This window comes from Frieseomelitta varia, unplaced genomic scaffold (assembly GCF_011392965.1).
Source record: "Frieseomelitta varia isolate USP_RPSP 00005682 unplaced genomic scaffold, Fvar_1.2 scaffold_642, whole genome shotgun sequence".
In the NCBI taxonomy this organism is placed as follows: domain Eukaryota; kingdom Metazoa; phylum Arthropoda; class Insecta; order Hymenoptera; family Apidae; genus Frieseomelitta; species Frieseomelitta varia.
Window position 1 is genome coordinate 28718 of NW_025110415.1, and position 16923 is coordinate 45640.

At 29.9% G+C, this 16923-nt stretch overlaps 6 protein-coding genes across 10 annotated transcripts; 4 read left to right on the forward strand and 2 right to left on the reverse strand.

The window, feature by feature from the left end:
- Positions 1 to 278: 278 nt before the first annotated feature.
- Positions 279 to 2253, forward strand: LOC122534817 (xaa-Pro aminopeptidase 3-like). The gene is made up of 4 exons (XM_043665788.1): positions 279 to 446; positions 570 to 1514; positions 1588 to 1950; positions 2019 to 2253. Exons 1-4 carry the CDS (start codon positions 398 to 400, stop codon positions 2183 to 2185), a joined length of 1524 nt encoding a protein of 507 aa, XP_043521723.1. The 5' UTR covers positions 279 to 397; the 3' UTR covers positions 2186 to 2253.
- A 268-nt stretch (positions 2254 to 2521) lies between these two features.
- Positions 2522 to 5551, reverse strand: LOC122534822 (multifunctional protein ADE2). The gene is made up of 6 exons (XM_043665800.1): positions 5411 to 5551; positions 4513 to 4836; positions 4084 to 4427; positions 3715 to 3990; positions 3158 to 3302; positions 2522 to 3074 (listed from the first exon to the last, which is right to left on the reverse strand). The coding sequence occupies exons 1-6, from the start codon at positions 5415 to 5417 to the stop codon at positions 2908 to 2910; spliced, it is 1263 nt and encodes a 420-aa protein (XP_043521735.1). The 5' UTR covers positions 5418 to 5551; the 3' UTR covers positions 2522 to 2907.
- A 74-nt stretch (positions 5552 to 5625) lies between these two features.
- On the forward strand, positions 5626 to 9825 carry LOC122534816 (amidophosphoribosyltransferase-like). The gene is made up of 9 exons (XM_043665787.1): positions 5626 to 5738; positions 6085 to 6301; positions 7198 to 7402; positions 7474 to 7766; positions 7843 to 8092; positions 8250 to 8483; positions 8550 to 8677; positions 8874 to 9095; positions 9223 to 9825. Exons 3-9 carry the CDS (start codon positions 7222 to 7224, stop codon positions 9493 to 9495), a joined length of 1581 nt encoding a protein of 526 aa, XP_043521722.1. The 5' UTR covers positions 5626 to 5738; positions 6085 to 6301; positions 7198 to 7221; the 3' UTR covers positions 9496 to 9825.
- Positions 8514 to 11272, reverse strand: LOC122534825. Of its 4 annotated transcripts, XR_006307996.1 has the most exons (6): positions 11034 to 11272; positions 10693 to 10951; positions 10345 to 10626; positions 9221 to 9475; positions 8884 to 9148; positions 8514 to 8669 (listed from the first exon to the last, which is right to left on the reverse strand). XR_006307996.1 is itself a non-coding variant. In XM_043665816.1 (4 exons), exons 1-4 carry the CDS (start codon positions 11196 to 11198, stop codon positions 8665 to 8667), a joined length of 711 nt encoding a protein of 236 aa, XP_043521751.1. In that variant the 5' UTR covers positions 11199 to 11272; the 3' UTR covers positions 8514 to 8664. The 4 variants fall into 4 exon arrangements, 2 of the variants coding, with proteins under 2 accessions (XP_043521751.1, XP_043521750.1); XR_006307995.1 differs by having other exon boundaries at positions 8514 to 9148; XM_043665816.1 differs by lacking the exons at positions 8884 to 9148; positions 9221 to 9475.
- Positions 11273 to 11515: 243 nt separating this feature from the next.
- On the forward strand, positions 11516 to 16917 carry LOC122534814 (protein SDA1 homolog). Of its 2 annotated transcripts, none has more exons than XM_043665783.1 (10): positions 11516 to 11626; positions 12000 to 12094; positions 12169 to 12273; positions 14000 to 14098; positions 14190 to 14705; positions 14806 to 15040; positions 15122 to 15257; positions 15329 to 15650; positions 15743 to 16384; positions 16629 to 16917. In XM_043665783.1, the coding sequence occupies exons 2-10, from the start codon at positions 12008 to 12010 to the stop codon at positions 16827 to 16829; spliced, it is 2343 nt and encodes a 780-aa protein (XP_043521718.1). In that variant the 5' UTR covers positions 11516 to 11626; positions 12000 to 12007; the 3' UTR covers positions 16830 to 16917. The 2 variants fall into 2 exon arrangements, with proteins under 2 accessions (XP_043521718.1, XP_043521717.1); XM_043665782.1 differs by lacking the exon at positions 11516 to 11626 and adding an exon at positions 11681 to 11847 and having other exon boundaries at positions 16629 to 16916.
- Positions 12169 to 13777, forward strand: LOC122534819 (origin recognition complex subunit 5). The gene is made up of 2 exons (XM_043665798.1): positions 12169 to 12273; positions 12383 to 13777. Exon 2 carries the CDS (start codon positions 12476 to 12478, stop codon positions 13772 to 13774), a length of 1299 nt encoding a protein of 432 aa, XP_043521733.1. The 5' UTR covers positions 12169 to 12273; positions 12383 to 12475; the 3' UTR covers positions 13775 to 13777.
- Positions 16918 to 16923: the final 6 nt, after the last annotated feature.

Here is a 16923-nt window from a genome sequence, read left to right on the forward strand (position 1 = left end):
TCTCAAACTCGTACGTACGTACGTTCGGTGCAACGACGTTCGGATCGTAGACTCCTTCTCGTCAGCTTCAATTTTTCTCAAAACGTCACATGATCTTTGACTGCGTATCGATCGTAAAACAGCGACTCTAACGTTAGATACGGAGCCGCGATAAACAGTGCAGAGCAATGTTGGTGCTACGTCAAGTCTGCCTCTCCGATTTCGTTCGCGAAACGATCGGTTACATTGTGATTGTCACGGCAGTAGTTTGGAATAGATGCATTGTGTGTAATTTGCGAAACCACTACGCGAGTCAACTCTGCATTGGTCGCTGAATAATGGCGCGGTGATACACGGTTTCGCTCTAACAGCCAAGACATTCGATACATTGAAACATCTTGATTGAAATTACACTGACATGTTTAACACTGTGAGAAACTCTCTTGTATCTCAAGTAAAAAAATATGGTGAGAAATGAAAGACATAAAAGCAATGACAAATGAGATAGGTTATATCTCCCTACACATGCGTGTTAGGTTATGTTTCGCAAATACAAAATATTCTCATAGTGGTATTCGTTGTAATTTCAGGGCTGCGAACGTACATACGACAATCGTTAGAAACGGTTGCGAATAATTTGAATCGGCGACAGTGTAAGGAGTCGTCGGACGGTTTCTCTCGACCATGCGGCCAACCAACAGCAACAACACATCCTCATTTGGTAAAGGATGGAGAGGTTGTACCTGGTATACAGCTTTGCGAGTTCAAAGAGAGGCGGAACAAGCTGGTAGAAAACATTGTTTTGCACGCCTGCGTCACGAATTCAGGCAAATCACACATTGTTGTGATTCCTTCTTCATCCAAAGTGTACATGTCTGACACAATTCCGTACGTTTTTCGTCAAAATACTGACTTCTTGTATTTCACTGGTTGTCAAGAACCTAATGGTATTTTAGTAATTATTATAAAAGATGAGAGCTCCGTGACTAATCTCTTTCTGACACAACGGGACGAACATTCCCAATTATGGGATGGCCCTACTACTGGAGCTGAAATAGCACCCAAAATGTTTGGCGTAGACGCAGCATTTCCAGTAACAGAGTTTGAACAGTTCTTTACATCGTTTATGAATGAGAATAAGAAGAGTGTGATTTGGTATGACGCTGTGGACATAGCACAGTTGAATTTGCACAAAAAGTTGTGTGAGTTAGTGAAAACGACAGGTGGTCAAATGCTCATCTCTCCAACTAATATAATGCACAAAATCAGATTAATTAAATCACAATCTGAGATAGATTTAATGAGAAAGAGCTGTGAGATCATTTCAACAGCAATATCTAAAACTATAGAAATATCGAAACCTAGAATGAGCGAGCATCATTTGTTTGCAACTGTAGATTATGAATGTCGGATGAATGGTGCAGAATTTTTGGCATATCCACCAGTTGTTGCTGCGGGTAAAAACGCTAATATTATCCATTATATTACCAATAATCAAATAGTTCAGGATGGAGATATGGTTTTGATGGATGCAGGTTTGATATTTATAGATAAAAAAAAAGTATTTCATCCTTAAATTGTGACTCTACTGTTAAAAATTTCATATAGGTTGCGAATATCATGGTTATTCATCTGATGTAACCAGAACATGGCCAATTAATGGAACATTTACGCAAGAGCAAAAGATCTTGTATAGCATAGTACTGGATGTTCAAAATATTTTAATTCATAGACTGAAAGAGTTGCCATCGTTAGATCAATTGTATCATGATATGTGCTCTTTACTGGGCAAAAGATTACAAGAAAATGGACTAATACCGAAACATTTGAATAAAAATGAATTGTTTTCCGCGGTTTATGCCTATTGTCCACATCATGTTAGTCATTATTTGGGAATGGATGTGCACGACACAGGAAAGATCTCTAGGAATATAAAACTTCAGCAAGGAATGATAGTTACAGTAGAACCTGGTAATGTCCCTTGAGAGATATTAATTCATTTGTAACATGTAAAATAATTTCACCTTTGTTATTTATAGGAATATATGTAAATCATAAAAATCGATTTGCACCGCCAGAATTTCATGGTTTAGCTGTTCGCATCGAAGATGATATTTTAATAACGGAAAATGGTCCGGTAATTTTAACGGAAAGCTGCCCAAAAGAAATTGCTAAAATAGAAGCTTTAGCGAGTCAACATTTGTAATAATGATTCTATTTGTGTGTAATAATTATACAGCAAATTTTTATGCATTTATAAAAAACTTCAAAGTGTAAAATTTTACAAAGTGCACAAAATATGAAAAGGTATGTAAAATATCTAAACTACGTAAATCAAGATTCTATCCTTTCTTTAAGTGAAATACTACTTACACTTACATTAAAATTTTAATGTCTGATATTGATAATTCAATTTTTACATATACTGACTCATTTAATATAATTTTATTGATATAATTGATATGAATTAATCACTCTATTTTTTTATTTTATTTTATTTCAGATTAAATATGTGATACATGAGAAATAATCATGTACAAAATTATGCATATTTTTATTTTATTCGTAAATTTGTTGAAAGTTGAACAAATGAACGTTATATACTTGCAACCAATAAAGAATAATTAGGAAAAACAATAATATAGTATACACAAAGAGTGCTAATATAAACATTTATACAAAATTAAATTTACTCACTTGATAATTACTCAAATATAATTATTGATCTAAATACTATGAATATTTATGTACATAGCATAAATATCATTGTAAAAAGATCACATCGATTGAAATTAAGAATTGTAAAACATTTATCATACATTGGTTTGTATAAACTTGTATGAATAATTGCTCAATTATTTGTTACGTTTAAAATAATGTTGCGCAATCTCGTTGATATTAAACACGAAAGAATTTTGACACAACATATTACAGAATAAAATTTTTTAATTTAACATCAGCTTGTTTTAAAGCGATGTAATTTTTTAATTGTTTTACTCGTAGGCGTGCCCAAACCAAATGATCATGCAGTGCATGAATTTGAGCAGCTGCTAATGCTGCACTTTCAGGATAAGCAACTGTGGTGCATCCAATTCCTGAAAGTTTAGTAAATTTTACTTAATACATTATTCTTATAATAAAAATTGAAAACATAATTAAACTATAGTCGGTAAATTACCTGATGGAACGTTTATGGACGACCATAAATCTTGCGAAATGTTTTCTGGCTTAAAAGGTGGGCAATTAATAACAGGCAGAGATGTGTTGCCAGAAAGTACTGGACCTAATCCATTGCTCCTCCCTGCTACAGCTATTAACACCACCTAAGAGAAATAAAAAAAAACTTGTGATAATTCAAAAATAAACAACACATATTCGTAATTATCAGTATTTTTATCATTGCGTTCTGATGATAAACTACTTCGCAATATACGTCCGAACGATACATTATTTGTTATGACTTCAAATATAATTGTTGATCTCGTACAATAAATCGACTACTGTTGTTATTATTCTTGTACTTATACTTCATTATTACTTGTACTTGAATGAATGTTAATATTCAACATATTTATATACATATATATGTATATAATATAATTATACATACAAAATTTATAAATTATTCATTATATATGTTTTTTAAAAAAACTTATGAAAATGCAAATGGTTACAAGATTTTTTAGTTATAGTATAAAAATTATAATCCATTTTTGAAAGTGACAATATACATACCTTCGTATGAATACCTTCGTATTCTGCAAGAATACGCAATGTTTCTTCAGTACCTTTATGGGCACTACATACACGAAGTTGAACATTTAAACCTAAAGACTTTGCATGTTTTGCAATTGTTTTACAATGATCTTCATCAGAAGGTGATCCCATTAAAATAACAACAAGACTATTTGTTGGTGGAATGAGGAAATCAAGTTGATCTGCTACCCATTTAAAATTATGTTTCACAGTATCCAAATCTTCTTGGGTTACAGTAGTTAAATTTCTATATACCTACAAACAAAGGTAATGAAACTGTTAATAGTTTCTTTAACCCAGGATTACCCACGTAGGGATCTAGTGCCGGGATATACCTGTGAGACATACCTGTTTATCTTTCATTAATCTCTTATCTCCAGATGGCCAAAGTCTCCAAGAATCACTGTCAATTATGTCTGCTACCAAAATTTCATGGTTTTCATTCACACCAAATTCTATTTTCATATCAATGAGAGCACAATTTCTAGTTGCCCATGCCTTTTCCAAAACTTCAAATACAACAAGAGAAGTACGTTGCATAATGTCAAATTCATCTTTCCCTATTGTAAGACCGTTCAATTTAAAACCAGCAGAAATAACTTGTTCCTCTGACCATTGTGGATCGTGATTAGCATCATCTTTAAAGAATGTTTCTTGTAATGGTGGATTAAATCGATATCCTTCTGGAACTCCTGGATGATAAAAATTAAGATAAAACAAATAAACATCTCTATATAATCTTTTTTGCAGGATTAGAATATAGGATTGTCTTTATACCTTGATGCCTTTTTAAAAAACTGCCAGTAGCTAATCTTCTAGTGACCCATTCTATTGGCACCATATCACATTTTTGTGCAATAAAAGTAGTGTCATTTACTACTTCGACAAAAGCAGTTTTTATTCCAGCTTCATTTAGCAATTGAAAAACTTTAGCTGTGGTAGCTGTGCTAATCGCAGCTTTTCCTTTTAGATCATGAGATTTTTCACCATCTCCAGCAGTAATACGATCTTTGCTTTGTAGGAGACACAAAGTAAAGTCATTTAGAACCTCATACACTTTTTTAGTTTTTCCTTCAACAATGAGTTGTCCATATTTATATTCTAACAAGATAAAAATTATTTACATTACATAAGCAAATGCGCTGAAAACTGAGAAATAAGTTACTGCATGCAATAAAAATTTGAAATTAAATAATATTATTTTAGTTTTTATAAAATTATCCAAGTAAGTATTAATTTATAAGTAATCAATAAGTAATTAATATTTCACATAATAAACATATTGACAAAAGAATTTTTTATTACAATTTATGACTTTTTCAATTAACAATATCTTTAAACAAACTTTTAAAATATAAATCATATATTTAAGTACTATAAAATTTTGTTTAACCACATCAATCATTGTCATTATTAGTTTGTATTATTTACATTTCTCCGAAGACAAACATGCAGAATATAGAACAAGACTTGACCAGAGAGTGAACAGAAAATTTCAATTTCGAAAATAAAATAAGAATATTTTGAAATTGATATTTATAATAGATGAATTGAATTAAAAGAAAAACATTTCATTTCTTAAAGTCATAATGTTCAGTTTTTCTTTTTCTTAAACATAATACATTTCATAATATATATGTTTTATTAATTATATAGTAACTAATCAAATATTTACCTTTCATGTTTCTTCTTTTCAATCCACTTCGCAAATACTTTGTAACTTAATTCTCGTGCGATTAAAGATCCCTTTAACGATCCCCTCTTCCAAAATCCAGCTCCTCTTGATTGGCGTAAATTCATAAATAATCTTTATATCAGTTACAGTAGATCTATGAATCTTATGTATCATATAATACGATGAGAAATTCTCGAACATTCAAATGCATTAAGGAATTTGAACAAATCATTTGATTACTCGATTAAATAATCTAAGGAGCTTGATAAATTATGATAAATTTCGTTATTTCGAAAATTTCAACAAAACTTTATTGTCCGTTCTGAGGGTACGTAATAATATCAAAATGCTTATTTTAAATATACAAATTAATTTAAGAGTTTTATCTATTTCATTTTATACGAATATAAACCATAATATGTATACTAAAAAATTGTAATAAAATTACAATCAATCATAAAATTCGTAATCAATCGTATGATCAATATCAATAAGATCGTTCGTAATGTAATCTTTAATTTTTATGCGATCTGTTTACGGAGAGTTTAATTTATATTCAAGAGAAACTGGAACAGCTACGAGACCATTTACAATGACGAAACGAGGAATAATTAGATAAGCTTGACATAGGCGTAAATGTATTAAATCATCATCGATCTTTTCTGAAATTTTAGCAAATGATGTTCAATATTTTAACGAGTATAAGCAAGCAGTCATGGAGTTTAAAAGTAAAAGATAGCTAAATAAGCTGACCCCTTCCAGTCAGAAGCAAATTTCCATTGGTCAATTGATTCATTCGTATTTCTAAAGCCAGCCGAGATACATATTTCATGCTGAAATCGCTTTCAAGCTGACGGAAGATCACGAAGGCTCAAATCTTTGACGCACGTGGTATGTACATCTACATAGTTCAAAATTTGTATTCTTGAATGAGATTGTTTCGACACGATGAATGATAATTCAGTAAACGAATGCATTAAAGAAATTCTAGCTATAAGAGTAATGACTCGAAAATAGAAGTTATGTACTATTTGTTTTCTATATTTGTTATTAAAATGTCGAGGCAGCTCAACAAGTGGGCAAAGTCCTTGATGAAAAGATTGCATTCGTAATAAAACAATTCAATCTCTTCGATCAATTGAATATTGAACAAATTAATAAAATTGTTGTTACAGTTATTTTTGGATAATTTTTCACGTTACGTACTAATAGCGTGCACGCGCGCACATGAAACTAAGTTTTGAATAGCAAAAGCTGCATTACAAATCGAAATATAGCATATCTTCCTCGTTTTTTTTAGATATTTCGTGTTTTCTACAATTTTGACTAAAATTATTATTATTTTGGAACAATTATTTATGAAGATATTTCTCTATGTTGTATCAAATAATATTTATAAGTATTTTGCTATATAATAACGATATTAGTAACGATATGGGATTAGGAATGTAATGATGAAATCAGTTGCGAAATACTGATTAAGCAAGTGTATTAAAAAATATACATAATAATACTGGAAGAAGAGTACTATCTTGTTTATTAAAGGTCAATAGTTTATATGGGGTCATTACTGATAATTCACAAGAAATCTCAAGGGGGTCTGTTATGTTTTGCAATATAAAAAAAAAAGTTTGTTTTATCGTTATTTTATAATGCTACATAGAATCTTAAATTAATTCTTCATGACATATCTAAAAATTTAAATCTCAGCTTGTGGCACAGTAGAGTATAATAACATATTACTTCTTATTTCATATTCTTTTATCTGATGTATTAATAATTTTCAGATTGTAATTAAAATATCTTGTAACATGCAAACAGATTCTTGTAATCAAATAATATCTCAGAAAAATGAAACAGATAAAAAGCTACATAATAGAAACCAAATAAAAAATGAAATGACTGGCCTTACACATGAATGTGGAGTTTTTGGATGCATTGCTGCTGGTGACTGGCCATCACAAATTGATGTTGCTCAAGTGATTTGTTTAGGTAAATTTATGAATACACTTTTTTGTCATATATTAATAAGCCTCTTTAATATTTTTTTAATATTTCTATAGGTTTAGTGGCATTGCAACATAGAGGCCAAGAGAGTGCAGGCATTGTTACTAGCGAAGGTGTATGTTCAAAATCTTTTCATGTCCATAAAGGTATGGGCATGATCAATAATATTTTTAACGATGAAAACATGAAAAAACTTAGTGGAAACCTTGGAATTGGTCATACTAGATATAGTACAAGTGCAGCTAGTGAAGAAGTTAATTGTCAACCATTTGTGGTTCATACTGCACACGGAGCACTAGCAGTTGCCCACAATGGAGAACTAGTAAATACAGAATCACTGAGAAAAATGGTAATTCCATCAGTAAAGAATGTCCAATATATTTTCATGTCATTTTAATATTTGTTCCTTTAATATTTGTTATTAGGTATTAGGACGCGGTGTTGGTTTGTCGACCTATTCAGATTCTGAATTAATAACGCAAGCACTTTGTTTGAATCCTCCTGAAGGTGAAGTTAATGGACCAGATTGGCCTGCACGTATAAAACATCTTATGCAATTAGCACCATTATCATATTCATTAGTAATTATGCAAAGGGACAAAATTTATGGTGTTAGAGATCCTTATGGAAATCGTCCATTATGTCTAGGAAAAATTGTACCGATTGGTAATTTAGGTATGTAATTAATTGCAATAATAAATTTAGAACAGAATATTAGAATGTATTACATAATGCATCACGTATTATATAAATTATTTTCTATTATTGTAAATAAAATGAAGTATTTTGTTCGGCGATTGATCGCTATTAACAAAACCTTCTCACATGATAGGAAATGAATCGGATGATGACGATGAAGCTGAAGGTTGGGTTATTTCATCTGAATCATGTGGCTTTCTAAGTATTGGAGCACGATACGTGCGTGAAGTATTTCCTGGAGAAATTATAGAATTGACGCGGGAAGGTATTAAGACAATAGATATTGTTGACAGACCAGACAAGAAGCCACAGGCATTTTGCATTTTTGAATACGTTTATTTTGCACGCAGCGACAGTATTTTCGAAGGTAATAAAATGAAAGTAACATAGCAGAACAAAAATTTTAAATAAATTATCTTATCTTGTTTAACAGGGCAAATGGTTTATTCTGTTCGTATGCAATGTGGACGAGAACTTGCTTTGGAATCTCCAGTAGAAGCAGATATAGTTAGTTCAGTACCTGAATCTGGAACTGCCGCAGCGCACGGTTATGCTAGACAGGTAAATTTATTAATTTTATGATTGAAATTAACGGTAATATAAAACATTAACTATAGATTGTACTATAGGATATACTAAGAGTATATAAATGTATATAAATATATTTGTGTAGAAAAAATAATCGATAGAACAATCTTTTACAACTTGTATAATGAAATAGCAATTATTCTATCAAAGTAATATTATTAATTTGCAGTCTCGAATACCTTTTGCGGAAGTACTGTGTAAAAATAGATATGTTGGCCGAACGTTTATTCAGCCTAGTACTCGACTCAGACAACTTGGCGTGGCAAAAAAATTTGGCGCTTTGTCGGAAAATGTGAAAGGAAAGAAATTAATTCTTATAGATGATTCCATTGTCAGAGGAAATACAATTGGTCCTATTATTAAATTACTTCGTGATGCAGGAGCAAAGGAAGTAAGTTTTTCCTTCCCACGATTTTGTTTAAATTTGAAATCTGTGTTATTGCACTATAAGTATTACAATTAATTAGAGGTTTATTAACAATTAAATGGTAAGAATATAATTCTTTTTATATTTACAGGTTCACATTAGAATAGCCTCTCCTCCATTAAAATATCCCTGTTACATGGGGATTAACATACCAACAAGAGAAGAATTAATTGCTAATAAATTAGATAATGTAAAATTAGCAAAACATGTAGGAGCTGATAGTTTGACATATCTTTCAGTAGAAGGACTTGTAAAAGCCGTGAGATTTGGCATGGATAATCGTGAGAGTAGTTACATTGGCCATTGCACTGCCTGTTTGACAGGAGACTATCCTGACGAACTACCTAGTGATTTGGATTGGTAAAAAAATAAATTATATTTATATATCTAAATAGTGCCTTTGACATCAAAAATTGAAAAATTGAATTCTTTTATACTGGTATTAATCGATTGATTAATACCAGTACGTAATGTTAGAAAATAATTCAGTATTTAAAAATTAATTTAAATAGAATGCGCTCTCTAATATATAATAATAATAAATAAAACTGGTAATATTTTATTGAAACATATTGTTCGGAAATGTCTGAAACGTCAAGTAAACAAAATAAAAGGCTCTTTATGTTTCAATAAGTAAATTTGCTATGAAAGTACCGATAGATTAAGAAATAAACAAATATTACTTGATGGTTGATCGATGAATTCATTTAACAATTATCAGTCATAATTTTATATATATATATATATATATATATATAATTAATACTAATTTCCTTTTTGTATGTGATTAGATATATTTTTTTGTTTCAATACTTGACTAAAATCTTTTTCATCTTTGTTTCTCGTTCTTCTACAATTTACAAAGTAAAATTTACTATTTAAAATTATATTTTATTGACTATAATTTTATCTATTCAGTCAATTACTTCTATCCCACATTGATCTATATTTTCATATTCATGAAATAAACTGAAACTTTTACTAATATTAGACTCTAATTTGTCTTTCAAATTTTATCGTCAGTCACTTTGCAAAAAGATAAGTTGCGTTTCTATTTTTTATCTATCACAGTCAGTGTTTTATTACATTTAACTTTTTCTTTCTAAACATCTTAACCTTATAACCTTTCACAGCCCGCGTTAAATGATCATGTTTGATGTTAATGAAGCTTTGGAAAAACATTTCTTTGGATTATAATTATATTCAGTGGTACCTGAATTTTGATCGTTAATTTCCTCGGGACGTATTAACTCTGGATCACCTTGATCATCAGAGTAACTTAATTCTTTCTTTGAATCAGCATCAATGTTCACAGACTTGTCTAAATCGATGACTTCATCCTTGTGCTTATATATCGCGAACGGATTGTCCTCGTCAGACTCGGATTCTAATATTATGCCTTCAGACTTTTTTTGTTCCCTGATACGTTGCTTTTCCAGATATGTATGTAATGCATTTAATCTACTATCTCGCATAGTCCTCCAAAATGAAAGAGCTATAAAAAGAAAGAAAAAAAAATTACATTGTATCAAATTAATTTGTTAACTTGCAACTTTGTTACCTTCTTCTTGATACTGAAATGGTATCCCTGCTTGCATCAGTGTATCTGAATTCGGAATGCATTGGTTATTTTGAGAATCGCCTAAAACTTCTGTTCTTGGTTTTATAAAAATCCTTTGCATTTTTAAAAATTTCCTGGTTTTGGCGACGTATTTAAAATTTGGAGCTACATCGAAGACAGGATCGTCCACTATGGTATTGTCATTTTTCGCGAAGAACATGTAGGTACCAATAACGTCTTCGTAAGAACCCTCGTAAAACTGAAAAATTGAAAGAGAAATTTAATAAAGGTCAGTAAAATATTAATTTCATTTGTTGTTTACTCATGGATTTTGTAATCACCTTCCCATTGATTTGCATTATGGGATGTTCCGTATCTATACCGATCATATCCAATTGTAATTGTTTCTCACTGAAAACGTTACCGTCAACAAGTCCTTCAAATTCTACGTATACCAGAATTTCTTCCTCATCTTCCGATATTTCATCGTCCCATTCCATTTCCATTATAATGTACGTTCTTACTTTTATTGAGATATATACATACTTTGTTCGGCATACGCATAAACGTAGATATTATAAAAGAGGTGAAGCGGAGTAATTGTGGTTGGTAGTTGAGATTTGTCAATGAAAATGTAGCTTAATGAATATTGCGTGTTTCTAAACTATATAAAACCATAAATAAATATTAAACCCCTGTCTGCACCTGTAATTATAAATGATCAATAATGATAAGCTCTATTAAAAATTTGTTCTTTTTTTGTAGTTACAATTTATTTGTACGAATAATTGTCGGCTTTGTGCAGGCGCTGTTGTCAGTCAATAAAAAAAAGCGCGCTAAAATTTTTTTCCCTTAGACAGCGTAACAATTTTGCCAGAGGGAATTGAAATGATGAGTATATCCAGTTTTAAACATCTTGTTATTACCTTTTGAGGTAATTATTCTTCTTCTTCTTATTTTGTTCAAAATTTGCGCGTTAGTTGTCACAAGTGAAAATCAACCTTTAATGATGTTTGACAATTGTTTAGATTGGTTAGCCACGTTTTACAGGCGACACGCGTGAATAATGTAGTTTAAATAATATTAAATAGCAATAAAAATCAGTTAAAGAAAGATATATAAATAACACTTTATATTTTTATGATTAAAAATTGAGTAAGTAGATTTACAAAATTATTGTTATTCGATGTGATGTATAGATTAGGTTATATAATTTAAATACATTTGTATTTATTGTTGTAAATAACTTCTTATTTTATATACACACACATACACACACATAAATCTAATTTTTTGTATTCATTTAGAGGAAAAGATGGTAAGACATAATAATCGATTGCCGGAAAATCTTCCTCAATTGCAAAATCTTATTAAACGAGATCCAGAATCTTACAAGGAGGAAGTGAGTATTTTCAGTGCGATATGTCCCTCTGATGTGATTAATATACTTTAACATACTCTTTTATATTTCTACAGTTTCTTCAGCAACATCAGCACTACAAGTCAATTTTAGAAGTTTTTCGTTTATCGCCAAATAAGTTTAACAAAAGTCTTGATGAAGTAGTTACCTTTTTGGCTCAGGTAAGTTAAAAAGTTACATATAAATTTATTATTTCAATAAATGTACATTTGTACCATCATTTCTGTGCTATAAGATTCTTAAATGTTAGAAAAATGCTTTCTTTTGCAGGTATAATTGACAAAGTATATAAAGCGAGTAATTTATTTATTGTAACATTGTTACAAATTATTTGTCATTAAGGAAATTAAGAAATTTTTGAACATGGAAAAATATTTGAAATATTTAGATAAAAAGATCATATGTCGTAAAAACATTATAACACAACTGTATTCTCTAATTGGTTACTGTGACGAACCAATGCCACATAGTATATTTATTTATGGTCATGTAGCTACTGGAAAATCGTTACTAGTGCAAAATATGCTCTCCTACTTAAAATACAATATAGCTATTATTAATTGTGTGGAACATGTGACTAAAAGACATATATTTGAGTACATCCTGGGCGATTTATCATTACCTTCTAATGATGCTATAACCAATAATCAATTACAATGCAAGTGTGATAATTTTGTTGATTTTATAATAAGCCTTAGAGATATTTCTACAAAAGACAATCGACCGATCGTAATAGTACTTGATAAGTGTGATAAATTGCGAGATATTGATGTTGATTTATTACCTACATTTTCAAAACTTGGAGAATTATCAAACGTCAATATTTGTGTAATATTTATAACTGATATAGTATGGGAGAAATTCCGTGTTAAAATAGGTATACACGAACCGTTTAAAATTCATTTTCCACAATATACCAGAAATGAATTGATTGAAATTTTATTTTCAAGCAGACCCTGTGGTTATGAAGAAACATTTTATAAAAATTATTTAAATTTGTATCTTTCTGTATTTTTTCGGTTCTGTCGAGATCTCAATGAACTTCGTTACATGGCAAAAATAAATTTCTCTAAATACGTAGAACCTATCAAAACTGATCAGTCCAAAGAAAATGATACTGCTTTGTTGTGGAGAAATATTTCTGCTACCTTCAAAGCAAATCTAGAAGTCATTTATCTACGAGTTTCCTCCGAAAATTTCACAAAGGATAATCAATTGTCTAAAGATATTGAATCAACAATGAGTTTGGCATTAAGCTTTGAATTACCATATTATGCAAAGTATATGTTAATTGCATCGTATTTGGCCTCATATAATCCCGCAAAGGAAGATAAATACATATTTGTAAAACAAAAGTTCAAGAAAAAGAAAAGAGTTAATACTAGAAAAAAAATAATGTTAAATGCATTTTGTGGACCTTACAATTTTCCAGTATCTAGAATGATTGCTATTTTTTGTGCAATCCTGAATGAGAAAGTTGATATAAATGCTAATCTACTTTCTCAGATTCCATCTATGTGTCAACTTGGTTTATTATCGATCGTGGGAAATTATAATTTGAATGAGCCAAAACTTAAATGTTGTGTAACGTATGATTTTATTATCGTCATAGCTAAGACTGTGGGATTTAATATTCAAAATTATTTGTATAATTTATGTTAAGTCGAAAATGCATTAACTAAAACCATTTAATTATTGTATAAATTTAATAACTTTAATTTTGTATTCCTTGATTAATTTTTTACGAAATAAAATTACATTAAAATTTATAAACATATTTTCTTTTTACAGATAAATTACTTATAGCACAGAATGTATATCTATAAATTTAACATATTATATATAAATTATTATTATCTTATTTAATCTAATTATATTTTAATATAGGTGGCCCATTGTTATCCAAATGAATTAGAATCATTTCCTCAAGAAATCATTGATGTGTTGCAAACATATAATACAGTGCTTGACAGTGGTTTAAGATTAGTAAGTGTAAAATGTTAAAAATAATACTAAATAAAGGACAAATTAAATTTCTTTTTTTTATAACTGAATAAAATTATATTTTTTTTTATAGACATTTTGTAAAGCTTTGATTCAACTACGTAACAAAGCTCTTTTGGAACCCACGGTACTTCTGAGTTTATGTTTCGAACTTTTAAGATGTCAAGATAAAAATTTAAGAGAATTTCTTCAAACACACATTATTACTGATATCAAAAATGTGAATAATAAACAAAAGAATACAAAGATCAATACAACTCTACAAAACTTTATGTTTTCCATGTTAAAAGATTCTAATGCTAGGAGTGCAAAGATGTCTGCAGATATCATGATAGAATTGTATAATAAAGGTATCTGGAATGATGCGAAAACTGTAAATGTTCTGACAACAGGTTGTTTCGTTAAGGCAACCAAAGTTACAGTCGCTTGCTTGAAATTCTTTTTGGGCACTGGCAAAGAAGAACAAGAAAATGAGGAGAGTGACAGCGATAGCGAACCAAATATCAAAGAAATCATAATGGCTAATAGAGTAAATAAGAAAACAAAGAAACGGGAGAAACATTTAGCGAAAGCAAAACAACTGTTAACGGTGAGTGACTAACGATTAATAAAAAATAACAAATTATAAATACAGATGATTTAGAAAAACGGATGATTATTAATATGTATGTAAATTTTAAATGCCGTAGAAATCTAAGAAAAAAGCAACGAAAGCACCGAGTTATAATTTTTCGGCATTACACTTAATTCATGACCCACAGAATTTTGCAGAAAAATTATTCAAACAGTTGGAAAGGAACAATGATAGATTTGAAATTAAACTACTAACATTGGATGTGATTTCAAGGCTTATTGGTTTACACAATTTATTTCTATTAAATTTTTATCCTTATTTACAGAGATTTCTGCAACCACACCAAAGAGGTAATCTTTTTATTATTAGAAAATTGTTATGAGAATATATACAAAGAAAATATACTAACATATCATTTTTAACAATTTTAGAAGTAACAAAACTTTTGCAATGTATTGCTCAAGCCTCTCATGAACTTATACCACCTGATACATTGGAACCAGTTTTGAAGACATTAGCAAACAATTTTGTTACAGAACGAAATTCAGCAGATGTCATGGCTATAGGGTATGCATATATTTTTCTTTCACAATATTTTCATTTCATTTCATTTAATATAAAATTATTTTATATAAAAGGTTGAATGCTATTAGAGAGATATGTACGCGATGCCCATTAGTTATGAATGCAGATTTACTGCAAGATTTAGCACGATACAAGTATTACAAAGAAAGGAGTGTAATGATGGCTGCACGTTCATTGATATCTCTATTCAGACATTCGATACCTGAATTGCTGCATAAGAAAGACAGAGGACGTCCTACGGAAACAACCATTACTTTAACTATGCCAAAATATGGTCAAATATCGGCTAATGATTTTATTCCAGGTGCTGAAGTTTTACTCGACAATAAGTCTGACAATGTGGAAGACACTTTAAAGATTGATGTAGAAAATTCTGTAAGTGAATATATACCAGAAGTGAACTCATTCTTTATTTACAATTAGTTTAAGTGAAAGAAATTTTTTACTGATATAAATTATGATCGCAGGATAATGATGATGAATGGATTGATATAAATTCTGGTGATGATGATGATAACGACAACGATGATGATTATAGTGATGACAACAACGATGAAGATAATGATGAAGGTGGTAGTGATGACAACAATGTAAAGGAAAGAAAAGAAAAGGAGCTGGAAGAAAATAAAGAAGGACAGAGCGCAAAAAATAATAACAAAGATGTAATTAAAATGAACGAAAGTGAAAAAATGGGAATAGAAGTATGTGAAGTTAAAGATATTAAATTTAATATAAATAACACAGATACAGATATCGATAGTGTTACGAATCAAAAGCGAAAAAGGCAATGTCGCTCGTTATCAAAACTTGAAAGAAAACGATTGAAACTGAAGAAACAACAAGACACAAAAGTGAAAAAGAAAGAGATACTCAATGCAGAGAAGAGAGAAAAAGCAACTTTAATATCTAATGAACGATTATTAACTGACGAAGACTTTCTAAAAATAGATACGGCGTTAGCGAAACAACAAATAACGTATGCTAAACCTGGTATAAAAAGAGCTCATCCTACAGACAACGAACACGGAGATTTTGTCAAATTGGCAGACATAGAAAATATTTATAAAAAACGGAAATATGACAAGCAAGCTCGTATTGAATCTGTGAAGGTACGTGTTTTACTTTTGCCACAAACTAAAAAAATTCAGTTACATTGATTCCTTGTACGTTATTTATTAAAGATTATTAAGAAATGTTAAATGTATTCTACATCATCGTGATGAAGATAGATAAATGTTTAAAATACAATTTGAATAAAATAAAAGGAAGCGTAGAAAGAGATATATTTCTTTATTGATTTACATATTTATTATGTATTTTATTTTAATATCTTTTCATTTCGTTTCTTTGTAGAAAGGGCAAGAAGAAAGGGAAAAATTTGGTTATAAGGATGGACGGCAAAATCCACTTTGTAGTAAAACAAATCGTGAAAAAAGGAAAACCAAAGCTTTTCAAATGTTAAAGCATAAAGTAAAAGGAAAGGTGAAACGTTCTTTTAAAGAGAAACAAATTGCTTTAAGAAATCATTTGTTAAAACAGAAGAGAATGAAATAATTACTTATATATAATCATTTGTATATATATATTGCGCGCGCGCGTGCATGTGTACATATATATATGCAATTAAATAAATAATCTTATATATTAA